Raw genomic sequence first — 18,186 nt, 5'->3', positions numbered from 1 at the left:
AAGTGCCTCGTGCTCAGCCCCGAGGCCACGCAGGGGGTGGCCTGGTGGGGGCCGGGGGCCGTTCTGGTCTCGGGGTTCGAGCAGAGCTGTCTGGGCAGCAGCAGGCGGGGCGGGATCCAGGCAGGGGAGGGCCCACTGCACAAGGACAACTTGGGTGACCGGGCTCTTTCCAGAGCCCTGGGGCCCGGCCACACGCCCCTCTTCCAGGAAGCTCTCCAGCATCCGACCCCGCGTCCCTCCATCGCTCACTCCCAGGCCCCCTGTTTAGCCCATGGGAACGTACAGAAATCAGGCTGGAAGAGTTTATTGCTAGTCTGTGCCCCAGGGCCAGCGGTCACCAGACTCAGTCCTTCTGCGGCGTGGGCTGTCTCCAGAGCACCAGGAAGACCAGGAGGTTGATGGCAAACTGCACGTGGCCGAAGACAGGGACCCCAAAGCTGCGGTACAGCAGGCCACCCAGGGTGGGCCCCAGGGTCTGAGTCAACGGGTGCACGGTGGCACAGAGTCCCAGCATGGTCCCTGAGGGGTGGGGTGGGAGGCAAGTCAGGCCGCCCTGGCCACCCACTGACGGAACACAGCTGAGGACTCTGCTGTCCCCTGCCGCTGCCCCCATCCGCTCTCTGCTCCCCCAGCTCCCTCTGTCCAGACTGCTCTTTTCCGACCACTCAGCCCCTAGGGGCCACACAGGTGCCTGCACCCCTGCTCCAGAAAGTTCCCAGGCACAGGAGGAGCCACGGGTCACGGGCCAGCCTGGGGACAGCGTCCCTGAAACCTCCTGACCCACAGAGTGCAGGCTGGGGCTGGGGTGCAGGGCAGGCTGTGAGCGCCAGCGTCACCCCCGCCACCTCCGCCCCCCATATGGACTGGGGAGCGCCCTCCGCAGGCCCGGGGAGGGGCCGGGGGCACAAGAGGGGCCACCCACCTGCCTCTCTGCGCCCACTTCATTCCCGGCTCGCCTGGCTGCCTCTGCCCCTGGCCACCTGACTCCCCCGTCACCGGGCCCCTCTGGGCAGCTGTGGCCCCTGTGGGTGGGCGTGTGCCCGCATGTGTTTTCAATAAGCCGTGCCCAGCGGGTCCCCGGCTCCAGGGGCTCAGAGCCGCGGCTCGGGGAGCAGGAGAGCCCGCTGAGTGAGCTGGGAGCCGCCTGGGAAGGCCCCGCCTGGGCTCAGGGCCCGGCGTGGGGGATTTAAGAGCGGCTTCTCCCATCGCCCACACGCCGGGGAGCAATTACCGCCCCTCCGCGGTCTCGGGTTCCCAGGCTGGTGCTGGGAACCAGCTCCCCACTCCTTCCGAGGGGTGGTGCCTCAGGTATGGTGCGCCCTCCTCCCTGCCAGGCCCTGCCCCTGCCTATCCACGCTCCATTGCCCTGCCTTCTCCTAGCCTCTCCTGGGTGCCGGTCCACCACCCCCAGGAAGCCCTCCGGCCCGGCCTGGCCTCCTCAGAACTGGAGCAGCCCTGAGAGGAGATCTCGCCCATCAGCCCCCTGGTTCCCATCCCGACCTCTCAAGCTCAGTCTGCCCCTCCCCGCTCAGCACACAGGTGTATGGAGGTTGGTGGCGTCTGGTCGGCTTTCTAGCCTGCGGGGGGGTTTTTCAACCTCAACCAGCCACCGGAGCCCCGGCACCTGCACCAGTGCCCCCGCCCCGGGGCGGGGAGCTGAGTCTGGAGTCTTGTAGGCTTCTAGAAAGAAAGCTGGGTGCGGAGTGAGGCCTGTGGGGTCCCTGTCTGGGAACATCTGTGTCCTACGGTGTGGGGGGTGGGGGCTTTCTGGGTTTAACTGACCACGTGCCTCCATTCACTCCCTCGGGAAGCATAAGCACGGCCCCTGTGCTGGGGAGGGGACAGAGGGCCAGCGCCTGCCTCCCCACCTCTCGGGCAGGCCTGTCCCTGTGCTGACCACGCCTGGCCCCCCTGGGCTGTCTCCCTCCCTGGCCTCTGCAGGAGCCTTCCGGCTCCTATCCGCCTCCACGCCTCTGCCCGGCTGGGTCCTGGCCTGGGGCGCCATCTCTCCTTTCCTCCTTTAGAGTGGGATCTGCCCCTGCTTCAGAGCCAAGCCTCACCCCATCTCTGGGAAGCCCCCTCTCCACCCCCCAGGCCCAGCCCAGTCTCACCTGGGCCATCCTGTAGCCTGCCACCCCCACCCCCACCCCCGCCCCCTCGGGGCCCGGGCCACCCGCCCCACCCAGGGCTCACGGGGTCTGGGCAGACGCAGCCTGACATCCAGGGAGCTCTCCATCTGAAACTGCCCAGAGAGCGTTCCAGAAAGGAGGGCCCGGCTCTCTCCAGCCCCTCGCGGGCTCACCTGTGTCTGAGGCTGAGGCGGCCTTGGTCAGCATGCTGTCGGTGACCACGTTGAGGGCGCAGATGCTGAAGACCAGGCCGGGCATCAGGAGGCAGAAGTGGAAGGCGCTGGACATCAGTGCCTGGCACGGGGCGGGAGGCCATGGCGAGTGGGCAGGGCACACGGGACAGAGGAGGGGCCCAGCCCTACGGCCCCTTGGAGGAGGCCCGGGGCGGGGGCGGGGGAGTGCAGGGGCCGGGGGCTCACGTGCGGTCTGGGCACGTGCAGGCACAGGGGTGGGCCCGGATCCCGCGCTCGGGGGGTGCAGCCCCCAGGACAGTGCTCACCATGGCCGGTCCCACCAGGACCAAGCCCAGCACGCTGGTCCGGAGCAGCGCCCTCTCCGAGAAGCGGCTACTCAGCCACCCGATGACCAGGCCCTGAACCACCTGGGGAGACAGAGCGAGAGCCTGCGTGGGAGGGGTCTGGACGGCGGCAGCCCCACAGCCGGGGCGCCAGCCCTCGCGGCTGCCAGGCCACGGGAGAAGGGTGGGCCGCGGAGTCTCGTGTCACCGGCAAGGTCCCCGACAGGCGCCTCCAAAACGGATCCTGCGTCCTTAGTTTCAGGCGTGATGAGCATGTTCTCGTCAAGGGGGGCCGGCTAACTGCTCACAGGCAGGTTCGGGGGTCAACGGCTTATGGGGTAAAAAGCATTGGGTGTCATGTGGCCCTGCCTAGAAAGCCTGGGGACGCTGTGGCCCTGGGAAGCCCTGTCCCGTGTCAGCCGGCCCCCACTCTCCCTCAGCCCAGCCCCCCTCCCCCCTGTCCGGGAGGCCGGGGCGCACACAGTGAGGTGGTGGAGCTGCCCGGGCGCCCACGTCGGGGCCTCCGCGCAGCCGGCCCTGGCAGGCCCCTCGGCTGCTGCGGACCAGCCACAGCTCTGCCTCCTCACCGCGCCCCCGGCACAGCTGGGTAAACTGAGGCCCTGAGGGCTGACGTTACTTGCCCAAGGTCCCAGAGCTGGAGTGGATGATGGGTGATGGATGGCGGAGCCCCAGTACCCACAGGTGCCAGGGAAGGCCAGTGCTCAGTGGCCCCAGGGCTGGGCGCGGGCTGGGGGTCGGCGCCCCGGGGTGCTCGGGCGGGCCCTGCGGAATGGGGTCGCCCACTGTCCTCACCGCCTGCCTGGCCTGATGAAAGCTTCCAACCGGAGCCCTACGAGGCCCTTCAGAAAATCCTACTTTCAGACTTGCTTTGTGTTCCGTGTTTGTTTGTTTGCTTGTTCTTAGAAAGGGGGGTCCACCCGATGGGCAGCAGCGTGGCCGTAGCATCCACACCAACACCAGACCCAAACCCTGACGGCGTGCGGTTGTGCCTCAGTTTCCCCATCCACTTAAAAAAAGCCTAAAACGTCCGTGGCTGGCAGGAACCAGAACCTAACAGACAGGCCCGGCCTCTCCTGCCTCTCCCAGGGCGGACGTGGGCCGCCCGCGCCCCACACCTCCCCTCCCCAACAGCACGCAGAGTGACCGTGGCCAGCCTCTGCGTGGACGCTCTCCGCAGCGCCGTCCAGTCTGAGTAAACCCAGGTCCTTCCTGGCCCTGCAGACACCCACCCCCATGTTCTCAGAGCCCAGTCTGCTGCCTCAGCCACCTCGGCGGCTGTGTGCCCCCCACCCCAGGGCCTTTGCACTTGCAGCCCCCCCAACCCACTGCTCCATCTAAAATTGCGCCTCTGCCCTTCTGAGGACCTTGGTGAGGGTGGTTGGGGGCTCATCCCCGTCTCCCCCCAGCCCTGTATGATGGAAGCCTCCCACCACTGTGGCGGCACAGTGCCTGGGGCGTAGCTGAGGGCCACATGGCGCTCTCACTGGACGGTCTGCGACAGACAGGGGTGGTGATGCCATCCCTCAGTGAGGACCCTCTGGGCCACCCTTCCCCCCTGCCCCCAACCCCCATGCCCCCCACGGGGACAGGGAGATGGTTTGTGGAGGGAAGCAGCACGTCGGGGCCCAGGCTGCCTCCTCAGGCCCTCGGTGACCAGCCCTACCCCGCGGAGCTGGGGGCAGGGACGTGCCTGACAGAGGGGGCTTCGGGCCTCTCTCTGCAGATACAAAACCCCACCCTCTGCCCACGAGGTTCCAGACACAGCCACCATCCATACAGGTGCCCGAGCCCAGGCCCGTCCGGGCAGGGTCACCGTCAGGACAGCCCGACAAGGCTGGAAGGACCAGTGTCCGTTCCTGAGGATCCCAGGGTGTCTGTTGGCTTCAGCACAGGTGCAGGCCTGGTCTCCTAGGTCTGGGACGCTCCGGGCGCTTAGAAGCACGGCCCCCAGCCCTGGAGGATTAGCACTGTTGTTTTCTGCCTGTGGCCCCCTGGCTGGCCCCTCCCGGCCCGCAGCGGCACTGCGGCCTTCCTGCCCTTTGGGGGCTGCTATTTTCACACCAGGGCTGAGACCAGTCCTGGGCCCAGAGGCAAGGGGAGCAGATGGCCTGGAGGTGCGGGAATGTCACACGCTTCCGGAGAGTCCCAGAGCTCCGTCCCCTCCAGACAGTCCCAGAATAGCCCCTCCCGCATTCCAGCTGTCCGGGGGCATGTCCCCACCTGTCTGTGCACCCCGGGGCCTGGTGCAGACGCCCCTGCCCCCATCCCACCGGCTGCCAGTCCCAGGGCATCTCACAAGGACGGAGTGACTGTCACTTGGGGGAGGTGGCTCACAAGGTGCCTGGCCTCTTCTTTTTTTCAGTTTATTTTTGAAGGAGAAAAACAGAGTGTCAGTGGAGTGGTGGGGGGGGGGGGCGGAAGAAATAGAGACCCAGAATCCGAGGCAGGGTCCAGGCTGTGAGCCATCAGCACAGAGCCCAGCTGAGGGCTTGAACTCACAAACGGTGAGATCATGACCCGAGCTAAAGTTGGATGCTTAACCAACTGAGCCACCCAGGTACCCCTGCCCAGCCTCTTCTAAGTGCTTTGCCACATTAGCTCACTCGATCCGCCAAATGACCGCACAAGGGTCACTGTGCTTTGCCCCAGTTGATGGGCCAGGAGACAGAGGCTCCGAGAGCTTCAGGAACCTGCCTGCTAGTGGGCACGGGGCCCAGCACCGGGCTCTCCCACCCGAGCTGTCCTCCGCCGAGGGGCACCCAGCTGCACGCTCCAAGGACGGGGGCCCTCCCGTGCTTCCAGACAGGAGCCCAAGGGCTCGCTGGCCTCCCTGGGTGCCAGCCTCCTCGCTCCCCTTTCCGGGACAGACGGCGCTGCAAACCGGGCTCAGGGAGGGGAGGGCAGCCGGAAGCTAACGGTACAGAACAGCGGCGCAGGAGAAACCGAGGCCGCTGTCTGCAGGGCTGCGGCGTCCAGGACACGCCCTCTGCGCCCGCACCCACTCACCATCTGGAGAACCCCGAAGAAGGACATGAGGTAGCCGGCCTGGGCGGGGTCCAGCTGGAAGAAGTCCATGGAGATGATGGGGAACATGACCATGAAGAGTCCTGGGAGCGGGGGAGGGCAGGCAGGTGACTGTGGTGCCCTGGCCCCGCCCCCCTCTCCGGGGATCCTGGCGCGGGAGGCGGGGCCCCAGGGGCCCACGGGGCAGGTGTGCGGGGAGGCGCAGGAAACCACCCACGGCTGGGCGGGCCCGGGAGGCGGGGGGGGGGGGCCCAGAGCTGGCCGCGCGGGAGGATTTGATGCCGGACACGCTGGTGGCCCTCATGAAGTCGGGCACTCGAGTCCGGTCACCGCTCCTTCCAGGAGCCTGCCTGGACCCGAGACTGCAGGCCCCCGATGGCTTCAGCCCCGCGCACCCCGACCCCGAGATTTGCAGCACAGTTTCACAAGGGCGAGAACCCTCTGCGGGAGCGGGATTAGCCCCGGAGCACCACCACGACGCCTCACTTATCTGTCCTCCGCGCGGCCCCCCAAGGAGGGGACCCCAGAAGGGGGCTGCCAACGCCACTGGGCTCACCTCGAACCAACTGTGAGGGGGGAGCCTGTGGGGTTGGACGGAAGGGGGCACCGCTGTCTCGTTCTAACCTCCCCAGTGCAGCCACTCGGCAGGAACCTGGGGGCCATCCCCTTCTCTGGGACACATGTGACAGGCAACAGCACGGGGAAAGCATGCGGCCCAGGACACAGGGCGGAGAAGGGGGATGCCCTGACCGCGGGCCTCCTCCCCGCGACCGCAGCTCCCAGCTGCCCCGGGTCCCGGACTCACCGAAGGGGAGGCCAGATGCCACCTTGATGAGGAACACAGGCAGGACCCCCGATCTCAGCAGCAGGCGGGCGATGGCCTTCAGGTCAAACACATTGGCCTGGGGTCTTCCTGGGGGGCCCAGACAGGCCGGTCAGGCCGCCAGATAGCCCATTCCCAGCTCCCTGACCAGGTCTTGGCGGGGCCGGGGGGCCGGGGGAGGCCCCTCTCTCGAGCCTGGCGTCCCGCACCCAGGTCAGCACTGGCTCTCAGGAGCCGCTCCTCCCTGTGGCCGCAGCACCTGCTGATGGGCTTGAGCTGACAGCTCCCAGCACCCCCCTCCGATGGCCCCTCCGGGGGCACCGGGCAGCTCATCAAGCTCCTAGGGCTGAAGCCTCCCTCCCACCGACCCTGCAGCCCCCGAATTCTGGAAGGTGCTCCAGAAACAGTGCCTCTGCTGTCAGGAGACCTGGCCTGGCCCTCACTGCCCCAGCCCACGCAACCCGGGCAGTGGCTCGTACCCAGCTGGGCTCTGACAGTGTTGGCAGCCAGGGGACACCTGGCACTCCAGGGCGGCTTGCTGGCGGGGGTCCCAGGGGGCCTACCTGGTGGGGCAGCCTGGGCACGAGCCCCTTTAGTGCTGACGGGGATACAGGTGGAGCTGAGGACGGCTCCCACGAGGTTGGCCACAAGAGCCACGGACGCTGGGCACTGCATCCTGTGGGTGACAGCAGTGCTTACACGGGATTCAGGACCCGGGAGGGGCACCCCCAGCAGCCCCCCCCCCCGGCCCTTCAGCCACAATGAGGTCACAGCTGAGAACCACTCAAACCTGACCAGCCACATCCCCACTGCCTGTGACCCGGAGGAGGGACAGAATGTAGGAGCAGACCAAGCTGTCACCGTGTCTGACGGTCACGCCACAGCTGCAGTTTTCGGCAGCCACAGCACTTGGGCCCCGGGTCCCTGGGCGTGGGCGGCGGCGCGAGCCGAGGAGGTGGGCCCTGGCGGGCTGCGGCGGGTCCTCCCAGGGGGTGCGAGGGACAGGACGGCCCCCAGTGTGTGCGTTGCTGTTCCCAGCAGGGCCGGGGCGTCAGACCCCTGGGGCCGGTGCCCCAGCTTCAGGCCATGTCTTCCAACACCGAGGAGCCCCCTGCACAGCCCTGGACGGAGGGGGCAGGTCCCAGGGTCGGCCCATTTTATGAAGGAGCAAACTGAGGCTCCCAGAGGAAGGGCCCTGCCTCCCTCTGTGGGGACTAGACAGGCATCCACGGTTCCTTTAGGTGACGCTTCTCTGGCCCTTGTGGCTGATGGGGAGACACACTTGCCAGGCGTCCCTGGGGCCGGGGCCCAGGAGGGGGTGCCGGTGACCCCGAGTGCAGGGGTGGGCAGGGGGCTCGGGTCTGCCTCTCGACCCCCCCTGCACGGAAGGGGGACCCCCACACGGCCTCAGACGTGTCTTGGGGACCATCACGCCTCCCTGCCTTCACTCCTGGGGAGAGCCCGGCCCCCCCAGGACACTCCCCCTCCCACCCGCGCAGCCCCAGGACCCAGACTCAGGTGGGCCCCTCAGCTTCCGAGAAAACCCTTCTGGGCTGTGAGTCACCACGTGGAAACTTGGGTCCTGACCCGTCTGGAAGGCGGGGGCAGGCCAGGGAGGCCATGTCACCTGACCACACTGGCACTGGGGGCAGCCCTCCTGACCATCACCATTTCCTCCCCCAGGGGTGGGGGGCAGAGGCAGGAACATGTGGGAACTCCTTGCTGAGCCTGAGCCAGGCTGCGGGACCATCCGGGGGGCGCGGGGCCCTCCCCTCAGCGGCCGCAGAAGCTCCTATTCACCCTGCAAGAGCCCTTCTCCGTGAGCCCCGACGGGCCTCCCCCCGGGGCACTCCGTCCTCCAAGAGGGTCTCGCTCCTTCAGCCGGACAGTATCGGGCCCCGAGGACAAGCGGGCCTGTGTGGGACCCTGCGCCGAGACCGTGGAGAAAGTGAGAGATGTTCGCAGGCACGCAGCCCTGCCCCCAACCTCAGCGGGGCTCCTGTTCAGGACCACACAGCACAGAACCCGTGGGGGGGTCAGTGTCCCCTGCGTCTCTGAGCAGGGCCGGCCACAAGCCGCCCTTGGCCCTGCACGGAGTGCCCCGCCCCTCCCCCCGCAGCTGCAGGTGTGCACACGCAGACACACGGGGCACGCAGACACGCACACAGGGAAGCCCCAGGCAAGGCCCTGTTCCCCACGGGGTCAGTGGGGCAGGTAGGGGCGGGGCCGCCCCATGTCCCCGGCCGGGACCCTCCCGGGTGTACACAGTGGGTCAGGGCTGAGCTGGCACTTCTCTAGCCTGCACATTCGGCTGGCCTCCCCTCCCCCACTGGCCCATGGCCGGGGCTGGGGGACCCTCAGGCTTTCTGAGCCCCGGGACGGGCATTCCCATGGACTGACAGGCTGGAGGGTCTCGGGCCTCCGCTCAAACCCCCGGGGACATATGAGGCCAGCTTGCACCGGGGCCCCTCCTCTGGCTGCCAGGAACGGGGCTGTGACGCGGGCAGGGCCACCCCGGCCCCGGTGGCTGGCCCCAGAGAGAAGGGCCCTTTCTTCAGGCTCTGCACGTCACCGTGCCGGGCCTGGCGGGCAGGGACAGAACTTGCTTTCTTTGCCAGATGCCCCGGAAATTCATGGGGGCAGAGGCGGCCACTTAGATGGCTATTTTGGGAGGCTGGTGACAAGCGCGGGCTGGGTGGCAAGGGGCCAGGCCCCGTCTCGTAGGCTCTCACCACCCCCTGGCGTCCTAGCTGGTAAGCTGAAGGCAGCACAGGGGTCCCGGGGGCCCCGGGGGGAGTCAGGGGGCCACAGCTTCCTGGGGACGTCGGAGGGAGGGAGTGTCCTCCCCCTCCAGAGCCGCTTCCAGCTCCCCCAGGACCTCTCAGTCCTCTCCGGGCCTGTGTCTCCACTCTGCCCTCCCGGACAAGCCGGGCGCCCCTCCCCAGGGACCTCCGGGTCACTGCGCCCCTGAGCACAGGCGGAGTCAGCTTCCCCGCCGGGCTGTGCTGGTCACGAGGGGCGGCTGCGACCGGCTGCTGTGGGCTCGTTGGAGCCGAGTTACAAATCGCGTCGGGCTCGAGGGCCGGCGTCCCTTGGCGTGCCCCTGTCCTTCTGCCCCTTTTTGGTTTTGGTTGAATGGACGCACAGGCGGCTGGAGGGATGGAGGCCAGGAAAGGACTCCGGACAGGGCTCTGGGCACCTGAGGTTTTTATGTCCTTTTGCCCTTCCCTGTGGTGACCTTGCTAGCTGACTTCCTTTCCTCAGATGCAGATGAGGGCCACCCTCCGGGGGGACACCTTGTCCCCATCCCCCAAGGGCTGCACGGCCCGTTGGTCACGGCTGATTGCTGGTTCTCACCCTTAGCCTGAGGGCCTGGAGTTTGCAAGCCGTGGCTGTCAGGAGGGTGGGGGGCTGGGCTACAGGTGACGGTACTCCGGAAGCCACGGCCGCCCTCCCCCCTGCCCCAGGGTCACAGGGCCTCCTGAGTGGCACTCCCTTCCCCTATCCAACCTGGACGGCGGTCTGGGGTCACTGCTGGCTGTGAGAGGGGCTCCAGAGAGTCACTGGACAGCCAGCCAGGGCCTTGGGGTGAAGTCAGCCTGCGCTGCCCAATCCGCATCCCATGATACTGTGGCAAGAGCAATGTCTGAAAACGGGAGTCTTTCTGGGGCCCCTCCTGACTCAGCCTCCCTCTGGCTTCTAGGTCCCAGAAAATAGGTGTTAAAGTCTCGTTCAGTCTGACAGTTTGCAGCCTCTGTGTTCCCTGAGCACCTGACCCTCCAGTCCCAACCACACAGGCTTCCAAGCAAGTTCCAAGCTCCTTCCTGCCCCAGGGCCTTTGCACAGGCTCCCTCTTGCTTGGAGCACTCTCTATCCCAGCCCCACCTTCAAGAGCTGCCTCCTCTCTCCCCTCTCGTGTCTAAGCTGAGCTCACTCTTGGCCACTTGGGCCTTGTGTGTGTCCTCCCGGCGCTGGGAGCACCCAGGACCTTTTGGTCAGGTCTCCGAGTCCCCTGAGGTGGGGAGGGCACACGCCTGGCCAGCCCTGCACAGCCTCGATGAGCCATCCTGAGCACCGAGTGGGGCAGGCCGCCTGGCTGGCCCACGAGTCACTCCTGTCCCAGAGCCATGCAGGGCTGCCCTGAGTGTTTACTCATTAACTTCCAAGGGAAGCAACCGTGTCACCAGGGCGGAAACCCTGTCAGCAGGATGAGGGCTTCCTATTCCGGGGCCGGGCCGAAGGCTGAGACACAGTCCCCAGTCTTCCAGCTCCCGAAAAGGAGGAGAGTAAATCCCCTCCGAGTCACGCTCCTCATGGGGCAGAGCTGGCGCCGGGGCCGCAGCGGGGCCCTCTCTGTGGTAACGCCCGGGGACCGCTGTCATCGCCACGGACACCGCCGACGTGACCCCGTGTCAGCCTGCCTGACCTCCAGGGTCTGCGGTGGAAGCTGGCCTGGCCCCCTAGCTGGACCCAAATCCTCCCAAGCCAAACGAATCCTACCCTCGGGGGCATCTGTCCAAATCCTGACCCCTCCCAGGGGCCAGCGCCCAAGCCAGACCTGTGACTGCGTGTGGACCGGCCCCTCGTCACTCAGCGGGGGAAGCCGGCCCAGCCTGAGTCCAACAATCAGGCCCAGGGGCTGGCTCGCCGTCTGACAGGTGGTCCCCCTTTCTGGGGACCCCTGGACCCCAGCCCCTGGGACCAGACTCAGGTGGGCTCTGCGGGCCGGTGCTGCCTGCCGTCGAGGCACACGGCACGCTTCTGGGAAGGGTGGCATGGGGGCCTCCCCGGGCTGTGAGGCGCTGGGCTCGGGGCCATGAGTCACAGAGTGGCCCCCACCTGTGACGTGACTCAGGGCCCCGGCCCTGGGCAGGAGCCAGGCCTCCCAGCCGGAGCTCCAGGCTGAGCCCAAACCAGTTCTACCAGTGCCCGTCCCGCACCCGGAGGGTGCCAAGGCCACTTCCTCCGTGCCCGCCCGCTCCTGGAGGTGGGGGACATGGCTGATGCCTTTCGGGGAAGGGGTTACCGGGGCATGGGGGGCGGGAAGATGGCAGCCGGGGCCAGGAGCCCACTTCCCCTGAGCCTTGGACATGACACCTCCTCTCCGGGGCCTCTGTTTTCCCACCCATCAAAGGATGCAGAGGGGTTGGGTAGGAAGCACCTCCGATCTCGGGATGAAAGCAGGCAGGAAAGTGGATGGATATTTCTGGAACATGAGAGCAGGGGCCGGCCATCTTGGGGGTGGCTCAGGGGAGAGGGTGGTGAGCGGTGTCTTCTGGGCAGCCGCCGGGATGGAGAAGAGGGAAGGTGATGGCAAGAGGGGGCGTGGGGGGCGGGTGGGGGGAGGCCCTAGGCACGGGGACAGCTCGCACACCGCTGAGCAAGTGAGGGTGGCCCATTTCACAGGTGAGGACACCTGTCAAGGTGACCACGGTAACAGGTGGCTGGGCTGTTGAGTCCAGGGAGGTGGGGCAGTGAGGGGCGGGAGGCTCCCCGTGCCCTGCCTCTCCCTCTGCGGTACCCTCTACAGGCCCTGACGCCCTCCCGACCCTCCTCTCCTGATCTACCGACTGAGACCCCCACCGCCCCCAGCGGCTCATGTGCAGACGATCCCGTGGTCACCGCCATCCCTCGAAGCGCAGGGAGTCCTCCGCTCGTGACCTGCACACCCTCTTTGCTTCCGGGGTGTTCTCCTGGATCTCGTTCCCTTCTTGCCCTCACTGTACCGCCTCCTTGACCCCTGCTTCTATTACAAACGCCAGGTTGTGGCTCGGGGCTCGACCTGAACCCGCCCCCGGGCTTGACACCACCCACGCAAGGGCACAGCCCTGCTCTGCCCACCACGGATGCCCTCACTCAGCTGTCCCCCCACCCGCCCTAACGGCACCAGCCTTAACCCAGGGGAGACCCACCCCCAGATCTCAGCAAGTTCAGAGCTCCCCAAGGCCCGCCCCAGTGTCCTCGAGGCCACGCCCACATCCAGGCCCTCGGCCCATCCGAGGCACCCCGCCCCCTGCCCTTCCTGCTCGAGGCCACGCCCACATCCAGGCCCTCAGCCCATCCGAGGCACCCCGCCCCCTGCCCTTCCTGCTCGAGGCCACGCCCACATCCAGGCCCTCAGCCCATCCGAGGCACCCCGCCCCCTGCCCTTCCTGCTCCCCAACTCCAGCCACAGATGTCCTGCCGCCCCTCGCCTCCTGCAGGTGACCCCCCGGTGACCACCCGTCTGTCTGGCCCCCTATCGTGCTATTACTCCTCACACTGTGCAGCTCAGTCTGACGCTTTAGAAATACCTGTCATTTTCATTTCCTCCGGGGACCGGCCTGGCCCGTCCAGCACCGCGGCCCAGAACCTGGAATCCCGGGGCACCCAGCCGCTGCTCGACAAGTACCAGGGAGGGAGCGGACGGAAGGGCTTCTGCTCCCCCGCTGCAGCCTCCTGGCGGAGGCGCTCAGGGGAGACGGACGTCTGCACCCCAAACTCAGATGAAAAGCCTGGGGTGGGGAGCTGGTGGAACCGGCCACGGGACTCTCCCTGGGGACCGGCCATCACCAGCCATCACCACCGCTGGGGGCTGTCTGGAGACACCGGGGGAGCCTGGGGAGACCTACGCCCCCGGAGGCCCAGGGGCTGGCACAGGGTCATTCGAGATCGGTGGCATCCTGTCAACAGAGGTGCCCGTGTGTGTGTGTGTGTGTGTGTGTGTGTGTGTGTGATTTCCTGTCCTGAAAGGGCCCCAGGCGACTCCCCGAGGCCTGCACGGGCGGGTCCCCAGCTGGCACAGGGCCTCCACCCACAGCTGGGCATCCACATTCCAGACCAAAAGCAAAGACTTGGGTCAAATGCAGGCAAGGAGCAAGGTCCGCTCCTGTGAAAGAAGCCGGTTTTGAGTGGGCGTCGGGCAGTTGGGGGGAGGGAGGAGAAGTCAGGAGTCGGGGTGGAGCCCGGAAGTGAGCTCCCCGCCTACGCCTGGCGCGGCGGGGCCTCTGCGGGCCTAGGTGTCTTGGGTTCCAGGCTACTCTCTTCTCCCAGGGGACCCTCCAAGGGCTGCTGGTGCAGTTATGGAACCGCCCACAGGCTGCCCGCGAGCCCCCCCGGAAGCTGGGACCTGGCTCCCCGAAGCCCCGCCCCCATCGCAGGATGCCCACCGGTCACCCCGGGACCCGCCTCCTGGGCCTGCCGTCCAGTTTCTTCAGGTCCAGCCTGGTTTCCATGTGACCCCGGCCAGCCAGGCGTGCCCCCTAGACTGGGACCTCCTGGTGCCCTCCGTGCTGCCCAGCCCCTGCGGGGCTGCAGCAGGGGAGCACCTCCTGTCCCCTCTCCGGCCCGACCACCACCAAGCCGTGCCCCCTCCAGCCCCGCCCACCGCGTGGGTCTCAGGCTGACCGTCCCACACGTGACCCAAGATGCTCAACGCGCAGATGGAGAAACGGCGGCCGGCCTGGGTGGACCCAGAGCCAGCCATCCCAACCAGCAGCCCCGCCCCGCTTCCCTGCCCGCCCCCGGGCCTGGGTCCGGCCTCGGCCACTCACCCGCACGCGGTGCTCAGAGTCCCGCCGAGCAGTGAGCCAAAGATCATGCCGACTCCGAAGCACAGGCCGAGCCGGCCCAGGGCCGCGGGCAGCTCCTTGGGCGCAGACAGGTCCGCGATGATCATCTGCGCCGCTGGGTGCAGGGCGGGGACTGAGCGATGCTGCCCAGGCCCAGGCCCCACGCCACCCCGCACGCCGCGGGTGCCCCGCGCAAGGCCACCTCCTCCACACCCCCCAGGACCTACTCTGCACCTGCACAGGCCACGCCCCCCAGCCACCTGCTCCCAGGCCACGCCCCCACGTCACGCCCTCCACCTAGGTCCTGCTCTCTGGCTTAGACCGTCACCCAGAGGGGACCCACACCCCACACCTCCCTCAGGTGGCGACCTCAGCCCAGGCTACCCCGACAACCCCCACCCCCACCCGCAGTCCCAGGCCCTGCCTGGCCCTACCTGGCATCGCATGCATGAAGGCGACAGGCAGGGGCGCTGCATAGAGCAAGGCCACGCCGGGCAGGGCCGGGCTGCAGGCGGCCGCCAGGAGCAGGTAGAAGGCGGAGGACGCCAGGAAGGTGACTGTGAAGGCGGCGCGCGCCCCGTGCTGGTCTGCGAACCTGGGGGACCCGCACCCGTGAGCCTCGCGGACACCAGGCGGGGTCCTTCCCGCTCTGCCCCTGACGCCCTGCCCCTGGGGCCTCTGCGGGGCTGGGCCGCAGTGTTCCCCTCTCGGAGCCTCAGTTTCCCCATCCTTCTGGTGGGGAAGCTCTCAGTGCTCATCTCATCCCTGCTCCCTTTGAGAACACCTGTGACTCCAAAGGGAGCAGGGAGCCCGTGTTCTACAGGAAGTGTCCCCAGCTTCCCCCACCGGCCTCCAAGCAGGGCCAGGAAACCCCGGTGGAGGGGGTGGTCCCAGGGCATCGCTGGTGGCACCCCCAGCTCAGCAACGCTGGGTGTTTCCAGCCCCAACAGTCTTGCTAGTACGATTCCCTCTCTGGCCACAAACCGCAGTCAGTGAGAGAGGATGACAGGGACCCCGGGGGGGACAGGGACCCCGGGGAGCAGTGGCTGTGCCCAGCCTGAAAGGGACTGCTGTGCCCAGTGTGCCCCTCTTTGGAATGGGAGCCACCGTCACCCCAGTGTGCCCAGTGTCAGGTCTGGGAAGCTGGCACGACCCAGCGCCTGACCTCTGGGGGTCAGGCCCAGGTCATCGTGGGGGAGGGCCCAGACTTCCTGCCCCACGGTACCTGCCGAACACGGGCCCGCCCAGCAGCTGAAGCGCCCCAAAGGTGGTCTGCAGGTGGCCGAAGGCGACAGAGTCCAGGCCCAGCCTCCGGGTCAGGTACTGCAGACACGGGGGAGGTGGGGCATGGAAAGGATCAGGAGCTGGATCCCGGGGTGTCCGGAGGGGCAGGCGCGGGTCTGGGAGGGGCCCTGGGGCCTGGGACCCCGCTGCTCCGCCCGCAGTGAGGGGGCCGCGGGACCTGTGGGGCCAGGCGTCGCCAGGCCCTCCTTCCTCTCTGCAGGGCGCACCTCCAAGGTGAGGGGGTCCCCAGCCCCCACCAGTTTGGCCTTGTTCGCTCAAAGCTGCCTGGTGGACTGCAGCGTCTTCCAGGCCAGCAGGACACTGTCCCCAAATGCCCTGATGACCTCCACAAGGACACAGGCCTGCTCTCGGTGGCTCCCAGCCTCCCCCGCCCCTCTTGCGTCAGGCCCATCTGGACAGGTAAAGACAGTGAGCAGCGTCTCTCCAGAGACCCGGAGGCGCCCGCGTCCTTCCTCCTGCTCCGCGCCTGCCGCTCCAGGGGCCTAGCTGGGTCCCAGGACAGCTGCTGCCCGGGACCTCTCTCGGACACTGCCCCCAGCTCTCCTCTCGATGTCTAGAAGCATCTGGAATTCAGCACGTCCAGAACTGGCTTCCCACGGTCTCCCTCAAGATGGGCTCCTTTGCTCAGGGCCGGGTTCCCGGTGTCATCTCTGACCCCCCGCTATTCTTGCACATCCGCCTTCTTTTTAAAAAAAAATGTTTATTTTTGAGAGCAAGTGGGGGAGGGGCAGAGAGGGAGATAGGGGATCCCAAGCCGTCTGCGTGCTGTCAGCACAGAACCCGATGCGGGGCTCAAACTCCTGAGCCGTTGCACAGCCCCATCGATACATCGGCGGCTCCTAGGCTCACCCTTCACAGACCTTGAGGCCGGGGGCATCTTGCCATCCCCACAGCCAGCACCCTCCCGGGGTCCTGGCAGCCTCTCTCTCTCGCCTTCCCTCCTCCCTCCGCTCACTCCTTTCTGGCTGCACTGTTCTCACCACTGCCCCAGGGCCTTTGCACTAGCCAGGCTTGCTCTTTGTTTCCTGTAAGCCTGCCTTCCCAGGAAGGCTTTCCTGACCCCAGATCTACCACACACGTCTGTGGGCGCCCCCAGCAGCCCCCGCACCCATCACGGCCTTACGCACAGTACAGCCTGAGGATGGTTTAGTCCCTGTCCGCTGTGATCCAAGTTGAGAACTGGGTGCACACAGTAGGCACTCAATGCAACCTCCACAGGAAAGCCACTGCTCTGTGCCGGTGACTTCCCTGTCACCCCCTGCACCAACTCTTCCAGGGAGGGACACCGTGACCCGTTTCTCGATGGGACCTCAAGGTGCCCGCCCGCCCCCCGGCCGCTGAGGAAGGGAGTCAGGACTGGGGCCAGGCCCTCTGGCAGAAGTGAGGTGGGCTTTCGGGCGGGGGGCTGGGGTTCACCGCCTCTCTGGGGGCCCCTCCCTGCCGGAGCTCATGAGAACCCCCGGGGGGGGGCTGTAAAACCCCCAGTGGCCGTGCCATGGGCCGCCCAGACCAGAGAAGGGACTCTGGGGCTCTGGGACTTTCCAAGCCCCCTGGGTGCCGCTGCCCCGGGAGGGTGAGACCCCAGAGCCAGCCCCCGCTCGGGTCTGTTGAATGAATAATCAAGAGTTCAAAGGTGGAATCAATGGAAAGTGGGTGGGCGGGCACTGAGGGCTGATCAAGCCACCTGAGCAAACTCCTGCCAGCCCCGGGCAGGGCTCCAGGCCCAGGAGGCAGGGGGGGGGGAGGGAATGCATCAAGCCCCGCCCTCCCGGTCCCGGTCCTGTGGGTCACCTGCAGGGACACTGGCCAAGCGTGCAAGCGGGACCTGGACGGGGGGAAGGAGTCCTAGGGTCCAGGCGGAGGCTGGGAGGCAAGACTCACTGAGGAGAAGGCCGGAGCGCAGGAGGGACAGGACCCAGTGGGCCTTAGGACGGTGAGTCCAGAGGGCAGTGGGGCCGGGAGTGGTAGGAGGGCGGAGCTAGGCAGCCAGGGGGAGGGGCACTGCCAGGCGGAGGGCAGGGCTGGCCGGGCACCAGGGCACAAGACATGCTGATGGACAGACGGAGAGGCACGATCCCCAGGTCCCTCAGCCTGTTCAGCTCCGTGAGGCGGGTGGCCCCCCTCCCCCGGAGCCCAGCTGTTGCACAGACCGAAGCGGGGGGAGGGAGGGGGGCGGGGGGCAGTGCCACGGCACTGGGGCCGGGCTGCGGGCGTGGGCACTCACCGGCATGATGGAGAACCGCATGAAGACGCAGCTGAGCGCCAGGGTCACCAGCACGTAGGTGAGTAGTATGACCCTGGGGCGGCCCAGGGAGCCCATCTCCCTGGAGGGGGGGTCCCGGCCCTTGGGGGCTCCAGCTCCCTGCATCCTTGCGGCGGGAGAGCCCAGACGGATCAGAGAGGGAGGCCAGTGGCAGGGCGCAGGGGGCAAAAGTCCTGTTGTGCCGGGGAGGGTGCTGAGTCACGGGGTGCGAGGCGGGCGGCGCCCAGCCTGACCTCACCTCCGGGACAGGGCCTGAGGGGGAGGCCAGGGCTGCAGGAGCCCCGCGTGGCCTTAGGCGCCCCCTGCCCCTCCGCCCCAGTCAGCCCTGGGGCTCTGGGCACACAGCTCCCCGGAGCCTGGCGCGAGCCGGGCTGGGCACCCCACGTGCCTTATGCAGGAAGGCACCAGCACCCCCTCTTAAGAGAGAACCCCAGTTTAGAGGTGTGGATGCATGCTGACTCAGTTCAGGTCGGTGCATGGGTAGGGTTGATGGGTTCTGGGTCCCTGTCGCTGGGCAGGGGGGCTCCTTAGGTGAGGGGTGCCCCCCACCGCTA

General features: G+C 67.5%; 1 protein-coding gene across 2 annotated transcripts; it reads right to left on the bottom strand.

The window, feature by feature from the left end:
* Positions 1–288: 288 nt before the first annotated feature.
* SLC22A18 (solute carrier family 22 member 18) lies at positions 289–17,792 on the bottom strand. Of its 2 annotated transcripts, none has more exons than XM_029915338.1 (10): positions 17,594–17,792; positions 15,290–15,387; positions 14,499–14,659; positions 14,047–14,179; positions 7,078–7,190; positions 6,497–6,604; positions 5,674–5,774; positions 2,629–2,730; positions 2,303–2,423; positions 289–437 (listed from the first exon to the last, which is right to left on the bottom strand). In XM_029915338.1, exons 1-10 carry the CDS (start codon positions 17,735–17,737, stop codon positions 310–312), a joined length of 1,209 nt encoding a protein of 402 aa, XP_029771198.1. In that variant the 5' UTR covers positions 17,738–17,792; the 3' UTR covers positions 289–309. The 2 variants fall into 2 exon arrangements, with proteins under 2 accessions (XP_029771198.1, XP_029771197.1); XM_029915337.1 differs by having other exon boundaries at positions 289–519; positions 17,594–17,789.
* Positions 17,793–18,186: the final 394 nt, after the last annotated feature.

Source organism: Suricata suricatta, chromosome 11, assembly GCF_006229205.1.
Source record: "Suricata suricatta isolate VVHF042 chromosome 11, meerkat_22Aug2017_6uvM2_HiC, whole genome shotgun sequence".
Lineage (NCBI taxonomy): Eukaryota > Metazoa > Chordata > Mammalia > Carnivora > Herpestidae > Suricata > Suricata suricatta.
The sequence above is the reverse complement of the archived record's forward strand: the minus strand, read 5'-3'. Positions and strand labels throughout refer to the sequence as shown.

Coding starts and splice junctions, on each gene's coding strand:
- SLC22A18 (XM_029915337.1), bottom strand. CDS start 17,737: ATGCAGGGAGCTGGAGCCCCCAAGGGCCGGGACCCCCCCTCCAGGGAG. Junction 6,605..7,077: donor TGCCCAGGCTGCCCCACCAG/GTAGGCCCCCTG, acceptor TGGGCCCCCCAG/GAAGACCCCAGGCCAATGTG. Junction 2,424..2,628: donor TCCTGGTGGGACCGGCCATG/GTGAGCACTGTC, acceptor GCCCCGTGCCAG/GCACTGATGTCCAGCGCCTT.